The sequence below is a fragment of the Bubalus kerabau genome, chromosome 4 (assembly GCF_029407905.1).
Source record: "Bubalus kerabau isolate K-KA32 ecotype Philippines breed swamp buffalo chromosome 4, PCC_UOA_SB_1v2, whole genome shotgun sequence".
Classification (NCBI taxonomy): domain Eukaryota; kingdom Metazoa; phylum Chordata; class Mammalia; order Artiodactyla; family Bovidae; genus Bubalus; species Bubalus kerabau.
Window position 1 is genome coordinate 149,474,054 of NC_073627.1, and position 17,273 is coordinate 149,491,326.

At 43.2% G+C, this 17,273-nt stretch overlaps 1 protein-coding gene across 6 annotated transcripts in view; it reads right to left on the reverse strand.

Annotated features, from left to right (window-relative positions):
- PTCH1 (patched 1) overlaps positions 1-17,273 on the reverse strand; it is a 69,195-nt gene that overhangs the window by 29,415 nt on the left and 22,507 nt on the right. For 4 of the 6 annotated variants that reach the window (XM_055578999.1, XM_055578997.1, XM_055579000.1 and 1 more), the window contains 10 exons: positions 11,186-11,375; positions 8,086-8,155; positions 7,901-7,992; positions 5,992-6,190; positions 5,581-5,702; positions 4,617-4,764; positions 3,655-3,786; positions 3,073-3,228; positions 2,307-2,405; positions 1,684-1,809 (listed from right to left, as the gene is read on the reverse strand). In XM_055578999.1, the coding sequence (XP_055434974.1) occupies positions 1,684-1,809; positions 2,307-2,405; positions 3,073-3,228; positions 3,655-3,786; positions 4,617-4,764; positions 5,581-5,702; positions 5,992-6,190; positions 7,901-7,992; positions 8,086-8,155; positions 11,186-11,375 (1,334 nt within the window). Of the gene's footprint in view, positions 1-1,683; positions 1,810-2,306; positions 2,406-3,072; positions 3,229-3,654; positions 3,787-4,616; positions 4,765-5,580; positions 5,703-5,991; positions 6,191-7,900; positions 7,993-8,085; positions 8,156-11,185; positions 11,376-17,273 lie in introns of those variants that run through there. The other 2 variants (XM_055578998.1, XM_055579002.1) reach the window with 2 other exon arrangements.

The following is a 17,273-nucleotide window of genomic DNA, read 5'->3' on the forward strand; positions in this document are numbered from 1 at the left end:
TTGGGGGTTCTGGTGGTCAGAGTGATGGGTACAAAATTTTACACCAAATATTAAACAAGTGTAGTGGCCACAGCTAGTAAGATCACTAGTTGCTTAGGCTTATATAGGTGATTAGTGAAACAAGATTCATATTGGAAGGTTAAAAAAGAGCTGAGTGTGTTAATAAAAATATAAATATAAACCTAATCTATGATTTGTCAATTTCTTCTCCTGGTCACAATCCTTAGAACCTTTTGGTCATTAAAAGGAGCAAAGCAGCATGAATAAAGCTGGATGGATGTTAACAAGTTTAAAAAGTGGCAACAAAATGTTTCCTTTAAAAACCTGGCCATCTCATGAGTTACTATTGCATTGTAAGACACAGAGAGAAAGGAAAGTCACTGTTTCTTTAATCTTTCTTGGACAACAGTTGAAGCTTTGAAATTTGAATTTAATTCACAAAACCTCAATAATATCCTTGAGGAAGACCATGTCACAAACTGGTCAAGTAGCCTTCTTTATCTGCTGTGTTGACCAATTTCAGGATGTCCCATGAGTTTCAAGCAGCTGAAGAGCAATGCCTATACCATAGCTGCATCCCCACTTGAGGGAACTCTTCATTCTTACAACTCAGCTGGCTCCTTGGCACAATATCTCAGAGGCCTCTAGGTGTGAAAGGGCCTGGTTTGGAAGGAGCAGAACAAAGAGGGACAAACTTGCATAAGAAAGGGAGAGGAATTCTGAGTTTTTTGGGGCAGCTTGAGAATGGGGTAGGGAACCAAAAGGAAAGAGAAGAGGGACCAGGAGAGACTGTGGGGTTATCCAAGGAAGGAAAGGTAGCAAACAAGGGACCAAGGAACTCCCCCAGGCAGAGACTGGCCAACATCTCCTCACCTGGTGAAGTATCTCATGATCAGTCTTATGTTCTTACCTAGCCTGGGCTACACTGCAACCTCATCCCATGTCAGTGAGTCTGCTTTGTGCAGTGGCTTTGTGTTGGGGGTTGCTTTAGGGAAATCAGGGCTTTCCTGGTGGCTCAGAAGGTAAAGAATCTGCCCGCAATGGAGGACGAGACCCGGGTTCAATCCCTGGGTCAGGAAGATCTCCTGGAGGAGAGCATGGCTACTCACTCCAGTTTTCTTGCTTGGAGAATCCCATGGACAGAGGAGCTGGTGGGCTACAGTCCACAGGGTCACAAAGAGTAAAACACGACTTAGTGACTAATACTTTCTCCACTTTCATTCAGGGAAATCAAGAGAGGGTGCCCAGCAGAGGAGGGCAGTCGAGCACAGAATTTACAAGCAGGGGTGATTAAGAACTGGCTGCACCAGGGACCAATCCAAGGACTCCTGCTCATCTGCAGCAGGGGCTTCTAGGCGTCCCACAGAGTGGCCTCGTACCATTTTAGTTTAACTCTAAAGAAAAGGGCGACTCCCTAAGGCAACAGGTTATGAGGATGCCCAGGCCTCAGGGCTTTGGAGCTACAGGGCTTGAAAGGAAAAGAAAGAACCCTAGAACTTTGTCTCAAAGGGAGTGCCAGCGTCACTGTTTAAAGAAGCATCCACCCCAGAAGAGAGAGCCCCAAACGCTGGCCTGCTTCTTTACTTCATGGTGGTAGAACCGTCAGCACATCAGTAGAGAAAAGGAGACGTGGGAGGCTCACTGTGAGCATAGTGCTCACAGACCCGGTCCCTGGAGACGCACCTGCAGGGAGAATGCCCGCAGAGCGGGAATTGGGATCAACGCGGCCATGAAGAAGGCTGTGACGTTGCTGATGGAGGTGAGGGCCACGCTGGCTCCCGTGCGCTTGAGGCACTCCCCGGTCCTGTCCTGAGAAAGAGAAACCACAGTGCTGGGAGCTGCAAGGTGGGGCCTCAGACCACATGTTGTCTGAACAATTAACAATTCAAAATAAGTGGCAAAACAAGAGAACTAGTATTTTACGATGCTTATGTGAGGGGACACCTCTGCCTTTCTCTCTAACACCAACACTGAAAACCTATTATAGGCACGTGTTGTTCACGGTCATCTCTACCCAAAGCACAACACTGCAAGATAATGATTTAAGTAAATCTTTAATACGATTAAAAAGGGGCAAGCAGAAATGAGAATAAGGTGACCAAAAAACTCAAAAAAACAAACGCGCACTCTGGAACAAGTGTCCTAAGATTCTTCTAACTTACTTATTTACAGGCAGTAATGTATCTTCTGACTTGGGACTAAAATAGTTGCTGGGCCAGACTGAGAAAAGGGAAAGGACAAACACTCAAGGAACACAGAGGGATTTCTGCTTTCCTCAAAGCTTTCTTCTTTTGTTTTTGTATTACCTCAAAAGGAATTCTTTTATTCTGTCCCGTTTCACTAAATGCATGCGCCAGAAGAAAGACATCATCCACACCAACGCCAAGAGCGAGAAATGGCAAAACCTGTAGTGGAAACACAGCACAGTGACATTAGCAAATGAGGGCCAACTCTGAGAATCCTAAAGCTATTTAAGACATTGCCACCAGCACCCCTAATAGCTGCCCAATGGACAGCTTACATGAACTCATGTGAAAAATCTACTTCTATCTGATAGTTAAATCCCCATATGTAGAAGTTGTAGCTCACAGTAGATCTTGTACATTACTAAGTTCCATGTATAATAATTTTTTTAAGTGAATAAATGAAACAGAATCTAACTCATTTAAAGCAGTGGTTCTCAGAGCATGAGCCCTAGACCAGCATTGATAGGAGCTGGCTAGCCGCCCCCAGATGGGCTGCATTAGAAACTCTGGCGATGGGGCCCAGCAATTAGGTTGCACAAGCCCTCCAGGTGATGCTAACGCACATTCAAGATTAAGACCCACTGCTCGAATGCATGATATAAATTCCACCGATAAATGAGGCATCTCTGACTAATCAACAAGCCCATTCGGACCTGCCCACTGTTAAGTGGTCCATTGAGAGACAGCACTCTCTGAGGAATGGGGCATCCAAGCGAAAAAGGACTGGAAGACCCTTGAGGTGACACGGACACACAGGAGGCCGACTAGGCCAAGCCTGGAGAGGGGTGTTTGTCAACGAACAGCGGACGGATGGCTCCTTTGGTACCTGAGTTGTTGCAGCGTTAAAGGAAATCCCGATCAGCGAGCACAGGCCCAATCCTGCAGCCACTGACAGCGCAACCAACAGGACGCCAGCCAGCCCCACGGCACCCTGGGACCTGGAGCAGTCCCAGCGCAGCATGGTTAAACAGGCATAGGCAAGCTGCAAGCAGAACAGTTGGGGCAGGGGCGGGGGGAGGTGAGGGAATGACGGGGGATCGGAGGGTGGGGAGAGGGAGGGGGAGACACAAAACAAAAGCCAAACATTAGAATGTGTAGAGATTCTAATGTTTTCCCCCACCCATCACCCCAAATCAAAAGGTAGAACTTATTACATCCCAACAACAACGAAAATTTACATTACAGACATCACACGAAATGGTACAAGTCAAAGATGGGCAAACCGCAAATGGTAATAAATGCTTTACATGACCACTTTTTAAACCGTTATGAAGCCGAGCTCTCACTGTCTTGGATGCACGTGTGTGTTAAGAGCAGTTAAAAAGCAGGGGCAGTCATGAAAAGGTAAAAACTGAAAAACAAAACCAACCGCCTCCTCCCCTGAAGAAGTGAATTGACTGTGTGTTACCATCAGTAAATAGCCGCTGGCCACTCGGATGACGCTGACATCAGAGAAGGACTTGAGGATGTCATCCAGGGTTGTCGTGGTAAAGGAAAGCACCTTCTGAGTGGAGTTCTGAGCAACACTCTGATGAACCACCTGTGGTCACAATGCAAGGACAAATTCCCAGATGGGATTTAAGCTGCAATGAACTTCAAGAGCACGGACTTCAAGTGACATGTCCCCTTTGCCTAACCCCCACTACTTCTGGATGCCTTAAAAAGAGTTCTACACGATTGGTGTTTGGACTTGAATTAATATGAAATGACCTGGGCCCAAGACACTGAAGGCTATTGCTAATCAAGTGAGAACGTGGAGCTGCAGTAAGCTGGTGAGCCTCTGTAACTGAAGTTCACTCTGAGAGCTCTATTTACTCTGCGTCTGAGACTGCTATTCTCCTCTCCATAACTCCACAACTGATCTGTGGGTCCATCAGTTCCCCCCTAATCCAAAACAACGCATTCTTATGGGCACTCCTCCCGCCCCCTTTCATTTGCTGGCCACTTTTAAAAGGTCACATGCAGCTCAGTGGAGGTCACTGCTTGGGAAACAAAGGCCAGCTCCTGTCACATGACCTAGCCAAGGGGACTGCAGCTGTGAACAGATTCTATGCCTTGCTAATGTTTTCCAGACACCTTTTCTTGCTAACCAAGTGTTTTTTTTAAACTCTGTTAGGCCTCAGCTCTGGGGTTCACAACTGGTTCCTCCTAACGTTTCAGGGCATTGCAGTTAGAATTAGCATCACCCAGTTAGGAAGATTTTCAGTAGAGAAAAGGAAAGAGTTCTCATCCTACCAGATTCCCAGAATTACAATCTACTATGAAAATAAATGCGAATGTAAACAATGTTTTAAAACATGAAAATGAAGTACTCAGTAACTAAAGGGTCTGTACTAAGATTCAAAGGGCATCAGAACACCAGCCATTTACCTCCACGTACGTCCTCTGCCAAGCCTCCAGGATGGCTGCTGCCTTGTCCTCGTTCCAGTTGATGTGCGAGACATACTCATAACCCTTGAAGTGTTCATACATTTGCTTGGGAGTCATTAACTGAAACATGGTCTGCAGAGCATGGGCACTGTGACGGGGTGGAAAAGCCACAACATGAGCATCCCCGGGGAGCAGCTCTCACTGTGCAAAATCCCCACCCAGCAGCCTTGACTCACCGCAGCCATCCTGTCCTACGTGAGCACATGTTTCCATTAAAATGGGACCTGGATGGTTATTTTATTTAATAGATTGATGTACCATATTAAAGGTGTAACCTTACAAACCTTTTACAGATATACCCCCAAATTAAATTAATAGGCAATTTCCTTTCTCAGTTTCTATCCAACGAAACAGGAAGGGTAGGGGAGTAGATAGCTTGACCAGATATGCTGGGCTCAGCGTTGCATGCTTGCTTGTGCAGAAACCCCAGACGACGGCTCTCTCGAGGGAGAAATCTCAGACGGAGTGCCTGACACTTGACGGAGCGGAGTCCACAAGTGCACAGAGGATAATTCTCATCTAGCCGTCAGTTGTTGGTCTTTCCTTTTAACAGTCTGTGACAGAGTTCAGCTCGTATCACTTAACTCCATATGGTACGACCAATCCCTCTTGCCTACTTTATATTTTCCCCAATTTTCTACGTAGTAGGTAGATCTTCTAAAACTCTACAATCACTCGCTATGGTCTTGATGAAAATGAGAAACCTGTTTTTGAAAAGTTCCCCAGAAGGTGATTTTTGAGCTGGTCTGGTCACTAATATTTTCTAATATTCAGATACACCAGACAGCTAGCTAGGATAACAGTTAAGACTTAATACAAACACACTTGCAGATGTCAGAAGAGAAGTGGTGTCTGAGGAGAGGACAGAGAATAGGCGGCTTGGATCTTCTGTGTGGCGGATTACCTGACAAGCTTCCCAGTGCTGTTTTTGACTGTGCCACCCACAATCAGTTCCTCCTGCCAGTGCATATACTTTCTGGATAATCCATGACACCCACCATTCAAAACAAGGGCCATATCAAGAGGCTAAAATAAAAAGACAGCCACATAATTACAGGAATTAGTAGGCAGGTCACATGCCTTGTTAAAATCCAGTGCATTAAGGGCTTGTTTGTTTCAGTGAGAACATTAATAACAAGGCTAATGAGAGGCGTATGGCAAATCTTACAGCAAAATTTAGCTCTTTAAACAAACCTAGTTCCACAGACCAAAAAAGTTGAGAGCAAAATCTTAAAAACAAGAGAACTAAAAATGGGGGCAAATATAAAGTTTTTCTCCCTTTCTCTCCTGAGGAGAATGCAATCACTGTACTTACTTTGGTTGCATTTTTGTTGGGGGCTGTGGCGGGACAGTCTGGATCAGCTGGATTGAGGCAGGGCCGGTCCATGTAACCATGACCAACTTCAGCCTTATTCAGCATTTCCTCCCAGCTGTCCACTTGATAGTTTATTTTCTTTAACTCTTCTAGGAATTCCAAAGGGTCAAAGTTTGTCCACTGCAAAGGAGGCTTACCTCTGTGAAAGAAATTAGGAGGTGAGACAATGAAAAAGAGGCTTCTAAGCCCTGAGTAAAATAACCACACTGAATCCAGATTACATCTGGATTGTATGATGCTTTGGGGGGATACAACTATAATTCTGGGACCCTGGAACAAAAATGAAATGCTCCTTTCAGTATGCTGCTATGCTGTGCTTAGTCACTCAGTCGTGTCCAACTTTTTGTGATCCTATGGACTGCAGCCCTTCAGGCTCCTTTGTCTATGGAGATTCTCCAGGCAAGAATACTGGAGTGGGTTGCCATGCCCTCCTCCAGGGGATCTTCCCAACCCAGGGATGGAACCCAGGTATCTCGCATTGCAGGTGGATTCTTTATGGGCGGAGCCACCAGGGAAGCCCAAGAACCCTGCAGTGGGTAGCCTATCCCCTTTCCAGGTGAATTTCCCAACCCAGGAATTGAACCGGGGTCTCTTGCATTGCAGGCGGATGCTTTACCAGCTAAGCTACCAGGGAATCCTCCTTTCCAGTATGCCTATATGCAAACCTGTATCAGGAAAATAATTCATGAATGGACATGGCAAGCAGAAAGCTTATAAATTAACAAAAACATTAAAGAATCTTTACTTGCTTATACAGGATATTTAATACCTAAAAACAAAATTAGCCAAATGGGTGCTCTGAAGCAGAAGACTAAGACCCAAAATTAAGGGGGGAGGGAATGTGGGGAGGAAATCACAAAGTCAAATTAGCACTTGCCAGCCTAATAAATGCTTTGTAAATGTCATCAATAAAAATATTTGATCTCCATTACCTTTAATAATCCCATACTTATGAGTGTTCTCTGACAGCCCAGCAGTCAACCCCACAAGACCCCTGCTGCCTCTGCCATCACCGCCATGAAGGACACTTCCCTCCACACTCACTTTTGAATTTGTGCTGTTGACAGACCAGAAAGGCTTTTGGCTGCCTGTTATGTGGTTCAAACCACACTGTAGCTGCTCAACCAGGCTGAAGTCATTATTCAGAATCTCCCAACCAGAAAACATAAAACCCCTTATTTCCCATCTAAAACTGTACACTGAAGGTCAGGGTATGGCCACTGCAAATTACTTTTGCAGATATGTGCAAGCTAGAAGAGAAACAATAACCCAAGCACTAACTCTTGCATAATTAACTGAAAATGTCTACATTAATTAATAATTATTCCTTAAATGATGTGGTATACATAATATTCAACTGCTAAACTGTGAAGCCTCCCTTACCATGGCCTTCAAAGATAGTAGGTTTCTCTCTTAAATGTCATCAATGTGATCCAAAGAAAGGTTAGCATTTCACTTAACAGGAAGATCTTAACCTTTAACATGAACCCACTAATAAATTCTCTCCTTAAAAAATAAGCTAAACCTATCGTAAATGCTAGGTCTGCAAAACTGCAAACATTTTAAAGAGTTAAAAATCACACATACTCTGAAATAATTTGCATTTTATTTGCATATAAATAGGCTGGTAAAAGTGAATGAAATTTAATGATGCCTACAGAACTTTTTTTGAAAAGAGGAAAAACATTCTGCCCTCTCCCCCAGCTATTCACTCAAAACATGCACATGGAATTTCAATGTTTTTATTTTTTGTTCAAAACTAGAATAGAATAAGCAATGATAAAGTAACATGAGAAAGATTCTAGGGTTTAGAAATCACAGAGATCAGAAAATAAGATCACACACTTACAGTAGGTATGCCGTCCCAGACTGTAACTTCGCCCCTTCCCAGAAGCAGTCCAAAGGTGTAATAATTAAACAAGGGTAAAGATACTCTATTATCTGTCAAAGTTGAAAAGAACAGGCCATGCATTATGCTAACGTATACTACTGGGCCATTTGAGAATTTTTTGCAAACAAAAAGAAAGTATATACCTGATCCATGTAACCTGTTTCTGTGATAAGTTCTCCAGATTTGTAACACAAATGTTCCAATTTCCACTGCCTATAAAATAAAAAGCAGAGAAAATATTTCTTGTAATAAAGGAAATCTGTGCAAAATCAGAACTACAGAATGTACAGAAAGAACTCCAATTTTGATCACTTTTCAGTATCTGTCAAAATGAGCAGAGCTTTGCCAAACAGATTCAACAAGCTTACTTTAATGAATAGATAATACACAACTGTAATTAACATGTGGGGTGTTTATGTAAATGAATGCTACCAAAGTACTTGAAAAGTCTTGTTTTCTTAAGTGTTCCCCAATAATCTTGTTTACACCATTAACCTGTTTTTCCACATACATTAAACAACTTTAGGGCAGATAATTCAGAGCTGAATTATCAGAAAATCAAAATAGGTGGGGACTAAATTAGTGAAGTTCATCAATTGGGTAAGCAAGCTCTGGGAGTAGACGATGGACAGAGAAGCCTGTCATGCTGCAGTCCATGGCGTCGTAGAGAGTTGGACACAACTGAGTGACTGAACTGAAAATGTATTAACATATACTGAGGTGGAGAAAATACTACTTTTTTTATTGGTAGGTAATGTCCTTATTAACAGTGTTCAAAATGAATGTTTCTCCTCTTAACCACAAATGTAAACAATATTTCCAGGTAGACTGCTTTCCCACTTTACATTCTTCTATTCTTGTCCTATAGAAATTATATTAAATATACTGATCAACAATTACCTCTATTAACTATCATCTGTCTATTATTATAGAGTTTTGTTATGCCTAAAAGAGTGCTAAATAAACCCAGACCTTCTTCCCAAGTGTATTAGGGAAATAAGTCCAATTTGAAAAAAGAGAAAACTAGGAAATGGTAAGGATGAGAATTCCAAGTAAAGAAAAACATATATAGAACTCCGTCTAGACTGCTCTGTTTCTTTGGGCTCCTTTTTCTCTCTTGTACCAGTTACCCAAAAGGACATTCTGGACTTTGCCCTCTTCCTTATGGAAACTTCCCATATGTCCCAGTGCCACATATCTCAGTGCCTCGCTGAAATGCCACCTTTCTGCTAAGCTTTCTTTGATCAGTCCCATTGAAAGTGACCCCCTTCTCTTGAACCCCAGAACAGCGCTCTCCTTGTTGACACGAGCACCTGTAGGAGAAACTGCCTGTGTTTGCTTTGTACCTGCTTCTCTGTATTGTCTTACCTCTGCCTAACTATAGGCTGTCAGCTCCTGAGAGCAGGGCCCAACTCACCCACCACTCATCCATCTGTACATATACTTACATTTTAATTCCATACAGCACAACACATACAATCTAGCACTAGGAGGTTCTCAACATCACTTATCAACTAACTCTTACTTACACTTGCTTGAGAAGGGCATAGCTATGCTTCAGAAAATCCACTGGGCTTAGAGTCAGAAGAAAGGGTTTGAAACCTGGCACTACTATTTGACAACTATTTGAACTCGGACAGATGCTTTAATTAATCAAATTCTAGTTTTTTCACCTAAAAAAAAAAAATGAAATGGGTTGAATGAGGTATTCTTTACAGTTCAGGTCAATGCATAAAAGTTCTCTGGTTCCATTGTTGTGTAAGATGGTAATTTCATTGTACAGATGCTCCCACCTTCTCCTTAAGTGTGTAAGGGACAAGCCCTCTTAAGGCAGGGTCCCGTTTTGTTAGGAATGCATTGGGCATGCTTACAGCAGCCCTGGGACACCCATTTCCAGGTTCTTTATGGGCCTCCACTTGCAAATCCTGCAAAACTGCACTGGGTGCTTGCTTCCCCGACAGCTCTCCTTACAGACTGAGAGGGCTGTGCTGAGAAGAGTGAAGATGGGCTCTCAGGCCAAGTCTGCCTGACAACAGCACTAAAACCCCTCCTTCCCTTTTCCAGAGCCCTTCCAGACGTCCACGCACCTGATCTTGTTCTGGTACCCTCCTGAGAAGAAGAGCGCACCCATGATCACAAACTTAGTTCACAGATGAGGAAACAAAGGTATGCCAAAGATAGATGACTTGTCCTACACTGGGGCCAGAGGACTTGATCTCCAGCTGTGTGGGGTTTTAGAGTCAATCCAATTACGACCGTGGAGCTTGGAGGTTACAGTAGGAGGGACAAGTACAGATTTTGGTTTTACCCTCCACCCTTCATTCTCTCTGGACAATGAATGTATCTACCCTGCTGCGTCCTCTCCTCTCCTATGAAAAACTACTTGCCAAGCACTCAGTTTAGAGGTGTTTGATGATGGGGGTGGCGGGGGAGGGGGGAGAGGATAAAGTTAGTTAAATGCCAACCCAGCGGTATTTTCAGTTCTAGGAGAAGATTCAGTTTAAATTCAGCAATCCAAGCAGTTAGTCAGTCAAGCAACTCCAAGTGCCTGCTCCCATCTAAGTGCTGAGGTACAAGAATGGATAAGATGTGGTCCCTACACTCTGATCTAAGTGTTGGAGTATAAGAATCAATAGGATGTAGTCCCTACACTCTGTTTAGATAGCTAAGAAAAATGACCAGTGGTTTCATTCCAGAACTTCCTATGCTTTTACTACATCTACAGCATTGCTAAATCAGCTACGAAGTTGAAGGGTAGTATTTTGCAAAGGTGTGTTAATCTACCTTACTCTGCCTACCTGTCCCCAGGAATTCATCGCAGGAGTTCAAACTATTTTTTTGTTGTTGTTTTTGGTAACACACACCAATTGTTAACATCTGTACTGAATACAAAGTAATGAGAAGTAAGTAACTTCTTTCTTATTCTTTGTGAATTGACAAAAATGTAACTGGTTCAGAAATATCTAAAATAGTGAAACATCTTTGGAATGGGTAGGCAGCCACCCAAATGACTGTTTGAAGGACCATACTCATTTGGGTAGAGTGCCAAGATACTTACTGAAAATACATTGTAAAGTAATGTAATTCATATGTTAACTAAACTCTAGAGACAAATCAAGACTTTAAAAATCATTTCACTGGAAAACTACCTGAACTAACTAACACTCCAGGTGTATTTCCAGAGCAACTTTATTGCCTAAAACAAAGGAGTCTAAAGCCAGCATGCTCTCCCCACCACCTTACCTGTTATACATATATACATGGACCCGGCTGGCCTGGAGCGCCGAGTCCAGGTGCTGTCGGAGCGCTTCTGTGGTCAGGACGTTAGCACCTTCTTCCTTGGGGGTCTGAATCATGAGTTGAGGATTAAACATAGCCTCTTCTCCAATCTTCTGGCGAGTATAATTTAATTCACGACTTACTCGTCCACCAACTGGTAAACACGTAGAGGTTTCAATTAGAACAGCAAAATCCCCAAATTCACATTCCATTATCTCATTAAAAGGAGCAGGGTACGTGATAAATGAGCTCTGGTCATGAAGATCTATGGCTGATGTTAGAGGAGTAACACTCACTTTATTATGACTGGCAATGTTAACTCTACCAATAACAAACATATAAAAAATACTCACTAAACCTATTAACAATGGTCCTGCCGGTCACATACGCAAACCGAATGCATGCGTGCTTTGTGCACCTTCTAACTAATACACCATATGTATAAGGGGGAGGGGGAAGGAAAACTTGAGACACCTTTTCCTTGCAGACCAGACCAAATACCCCTGTTACAATTTCTTTCACTTGTATAAACAATGTGGCCCTGCAGTGCATTTCAAGATAAATGGCTTCAATTTACACTCTTCTCCTAAATAATCTGGCAAAGGTAACAAGGAAATGTTTCTCCTTGTTGGAAAAAGAAATAAGGAAAGGTGGCAAATGTGTATTTAGCACAAAACTTGCCAGGAGAAAATAATGTGATTCATGTCAGATGCACAAGGGGAAATCCCACTTGAGGGGAACCACATGGATCTGCCATGGCTGTCTTGGGAGGCCCTGGAACCTGCTCTCTCAGACTCACGTGTTCAGCATACAGAAAGCACAGGTGTCAGGTTCTGAGTCACCTGGGGGTGGGCTGCCTGTGTTCTGGAAGCTTCCCTAGTAAGTCTGAACCCCCGCACCAGAATCTCCAGCAGGCAGCCACGGCTGGGCATGAGAAAAGCCAGCACAACAAAGCAAAGTAACGCTGTTACTAAAAACTGTTTGTCTTCTTCCTCAGGTCCTAGGTTATACTTCAATTAGGGCTTTAGAACATGCCACGCTCAGGATGCTGCAACATATGGCAGGGAGTTTCACTTCCCCACAGGGCTGTGTGCGCAGATGGGCCATGGGCATGGATGGGCGCTGTGAGAAGAAGCGCCAAAGAGGCTGCTTTGATTCAACATGGGTAAGTAAGGGGTTTGAGGGAAGACCCGCAGGGGCAGCAAACGTAAGAGAATCCTGGAGCACCCACACACTCCAGTTCCTACAGGCACTGTACGCTGAATGTTTACTGAAAAGCAGGCCTTCAGCTATCTTTCAGAAAGAACCCTCAAGGATCACCTCAGTTTTCCCATGAGGAGAAATCCCTTTTCAAGTTTAGTATTCAAGGACATAAACATTTGGTTTGAGCAAGTAAATAAGTACTGGGAACAGCGGGTTGTTTAGTTCCCTTGGCATATTTTATAAACAAGAGAGCAGGATAAAAAGCAAATAATGCCCTCATTAGGAACACTAGTCCAGATTTGCAGACTGGCAGGGTCATCTGTGCAGGTTCACGCAGATGGCCAAGGCCACCGCAGAACTCTGTGAGGTGAGGTTGAACATACTGTGTGTGTGTTTGAGAGAGAAGAGGAAGGGGGAGGGGAGGTTAAGTGGGAAGGGGTGGTTGGGAGAAGAGAGGGGGAGAGAGAGGGAGGGGAAGAGACAGAAAAGTGATCAGTTGGCTATAAAAACTATTTAGATGCTGTAGAAAATTTTGATAAATGCCCAGGGAATTATTGAGGCCCTAGCAATCAATGCAAAGTTAAAGACCATAGGAAAACCTAGGAAACAACTTGCAATAGAGGAAGAATTTACATAACGCCACAGGCCTTCTCAGGATCCTCCACTAAAGCTGCCTGCAGGCAGGGTCTGGCTCCTTCTGGCAGGAATCACTATGCATTATTTCAACCAATTAGCTAGTGAACTAAATTGCACTCAGTCCACGTTCTCCAGAGATAGAAAAGCTGTTTGAGGCCAAAAAAAAAAAAGCCAATTACTAGTCCAGAGGTCACTTCAGAAAACCACAGAGTTGCACACCAAGGAGCTCCAAATAGCCTTTTTGAAAAAAAAGTAAGCTCAGTCCCTTCCTTTTCTCTGGACATAAGACATCAATGCCCCACACATATCAATCATTTATATTTCTACCTGCCTCCTTAAACACTGGCATAGTACATGATTTCTCATTCTGTTTACAAAGTTGTAGTACTTGCTTTACCTTTACTGAAGTTTAAAATGTCACCTGAGTTAAAACCACGCGGTAAAAACAAACAACATCAAAGCAGGACCACAGACATTCCACTTCCCCCCACCCCCATCACCCAGGCCAAGAAGCTGCCTGTAACTATAACCAATACGGTGATGCCCTGAGAGGAGTGCGCACGAAAATAAAAATCAAATGCAAGAGTCATGCTGCTAAGAACTTAAAACTCTTCTAGACCAACCTCATAGTGGATCATTTATCACAGTTGGTTTCAGAAATGATGCTATTTCCTACAAGATAGGAATTATATAACATCATCTTTTCAGAATTTTTAAGATGTATATTTAACACTTACATTTTAATAAAGGGGTGTATTTGTCATATCTATAGGCTTAAAAACCTTTTGCTTGTCCACCTCTTTGCTCTAGTGATAAATATGAGTATTTTGTTAATGCAACAACCAGTTTTAACCAAGACTATTATCATTGGCAGATTTACCAACTAGAGGTGAAGGACTCTGAATTCTAAAGTTTTCTCAACCGGCTATGCTATGTCCTACTTTTGAGTACTGTTAAATTATTTTTCCATATTATGTGACTATATTTTACTTAATACTTCATCTTACACAAACAAATATGAATGTTTTTGAAAAACTATTCAGTAACTTTTTTAAAAGTTGATACCCACTTGCTCTGATAAATAGTTGTACCATAAATCATTCAGCCAGTAAACATTTGAGGGGTCAAGTGCTATGTGCTACACACTGGGGTGTGTGGAGGCTAAGACAATTCCAAGAGGCTCTCTGGCCAGTGAAGCAAACAGGCAGTACACAAGCAAACCGATGTGGTAGCTTCATGGCATGACAAGTACCAAGGAGGAAATCAAGATGGAGATGCCATGTGAGTTACTGGGTGGTGGAGAGCAGGGGAAGGGCCAATTCAGATGGAGTTGCCAGGGAAGACCTAGAAGGAAGAAATGCTGATGTTGATGTGGAAGAGCTGGGGGAACAGCATTCTGGCCAGAAGAACCAGCAATCACAAAGTCCTCAGGTTTGCCTTGCCGCAGGGAGAGAAAGAAGGCAAGAGTGGCTGGAGTTTGGTAAGACCATGACCTAATCACTCACTTGGTTGCACTGGTAGACTGAGCTCCTTCTCGGGTGAACCTGTGTCATAAACCGTGCAGCATTCATATGGTCTTACATTAGTATTCAGTCAAGGCACTCTGGAAGAAGCTACCAGAAACAGAAACCCCTTTGGACAGGGCAGTTTTATGGACTTACTGACTTTTGCTCCTCTAGCACATGCCTATCCTAAAATCACAGTTCAGTGACAGTCCCCGAGATGTTCCTTGTCTTACTATCTTCATCAGCATGCACAAGTGTGAAGCTGTGGTCTCAGGAAGCCATTTCAGGTGACTGAAATTACAGGTGTGGTATGGGGGAAATGTTTTGCTCCCTTCTCTTTACCATCGTCAAGGTCAATGCCCTTCATTATTACTTAAAAAATAATCTCATATTTGTGCAATACTGCGTAGTCATTTTTGACTACTGAGCAGAATGACCCATAAGATCCATCATTTGTGATATAGATGTGGGGATACAACCATGTAAACATGGTTATTACCATGTGGTGGTTTATGAATAATGTTTACCTGCTTCCCTTTGGGGGGGTTTATCTGTTTCTTAATCCTTCTGCACAGAACATATAAAATTAAGATTCCCATGCGACAAAAAGAGAAAAATAACGAAAGCTACTTGATAGGCACCTGAATTAAAAATAAACTCAACGCAAGAATATTATGCACCTCTATCATAGTCTGAAGGCCTCTCATAATTTTTCCTTCTCCTAAACTCAACAGACAAAGCAACAAAATAACAACTGAGCTTTTTGAATAAGACTCAGGAAAACTGATACTGAGGATCCTGGGACACAAAATAAAATTTATATGCGTGTGGTGCTTTCCATTTGCAAAGCCCTTCAACACTCATTATTTACTTATCTTTAAACATTTTGCTTAGTGCTGTGCTATGCTTAGTTGCTAAGTCGTGTCTGACTCTTTGTGACCCCATGGACTGTAGCCTGCCAGGCTCCTCTGTCCATGGGATTTCCCAGCCAAGACTGCTGGAGCAGGCTGCCATTTCTTCTCTGCTTAGCGCTACCCACCCCATCAAGCTGGAGCAAGGTAGATGGATAGGCAATAGGAACAGAGATCAGAAGACCTGGGTTCTGAGTCCCAGCCTTGCCACTTGAGGAGCTGGTGTGGGATGTGGTTGAGTCTCAGTAACCTTCTCTGTAATGTGGGGTAAAAACGACACTACTGACCTCACAGGATGGTGTGAAGACTGACAATTAGGTGGAGTTTCCCAAACCCTTAACCAGGAGCTGAGCAGGCCTCCATTCATCAGTCTGTCTACTGAAGGGCATATATTGTCACCCATCCTTTACAGAGCAGGAAACACAGCTGCAGAGTTTGGGTGACTTGCCCAAGGTTCCCAGCTGACAGCAAAGGTGGAGTCAACCTTTAACCAACTGCCCTGCAAACCTCGGGGCTTCTGTGCACCGGCCGAGGACATGAGTTCAGGAGTGCCCAATTCCACATACCAGACCACCAATAGAGCTTTTAGAATTACACAGGACGAATGATTGCTATCTTTATTTAAAGGACAGCAATGTTACCTCTCAGATTTTTTACCACCATCAAGGAGATAGTCTTTTTTTCCATAGGACTCCAAGGGCAGCAGTGAACAGGCCCCATTTTCCTGTGGTCCCCAGAGGGGCTGTCTTAGAGGAGCAGAGTGATGAGGGCACCCTGACCTACAAAGTCTACCATTTCATTTTTCAGCAACCAGAGGCTTAAACCAGTTCTTTCAAAGAAGTGGTGTATAAAGGATCACTTCTGCAAAAAAGTTCTTGATCAAGTTAGGCTGATCCTTCCTCCCCAAATTCAACTAAGTATAATTTTCCCAGGTGAAGAAGGGCCATTAGATAGGTGGGAAACCCTTCTGCTCAGGGGTCCATACCTCTGGGTCAGTGCCCTTCCAGTCCATGGCAGACATCAGACATTCCCTGTGATGTTCTGCTGGATCCTTCCTCAGCACAGCCTTTCGAACAGAGCTTAATAAACATCTGTGGCATTCATGCAAAAAGCTTTTGCCAAAAGCGTATTGTAAGTCACATAAAGATGTTCTGAAGGACCAACCAAAGTATTTTTCCCAATAAATTCCAAGTCCTTTCAGGGAGGAACTGTCCGCTGCCCACTCACCTCGGCTCACACTCAGTGTGTCGGATGAATAAATGAATGAACAGCCTCAATACAGAGCCTTGGGAACAGGCAGTCATCTGTATAAGATATTAATTCTCCCCAAAGCCTCAAAAGTCAATCAGTCAAAACAAATGACCCTTTCAGCCTGAAAAGTACCCACTCAGAGTCCAATTAGGAAAATGGGGTCTGTGTATATGCAAGTGGGGCATTTGCATTTGATTAATCCCATGAATTATCTAACAGCCTCTAGACAGATTTTTTTTTCCCCCTTTAGTTGCTTCAGGTCCTCTTTTCAATCTTGCAATTGGTAATTGTGAGCATGAAAAAGTACAAATCTCTAAAAGAGTGTAACTGTAAAATTATTAGCACCAGCTCATTTTCTAAACTGGAAAAAAATGAAGATTCAGTAATTTGCGCAATGGGCTGAAAACTTCTGGGCTGTGAGTTTCAGTCACTCTTCTACCCATCTCTTTTATTCATGACTAGCCAAATGCTGCTTAAGCTTCTAGGCTGCTTTTTTTTTCCTCCTGGTGGGATTGTGCCCTTGGGTATTGCCATGGGAAAATGCTA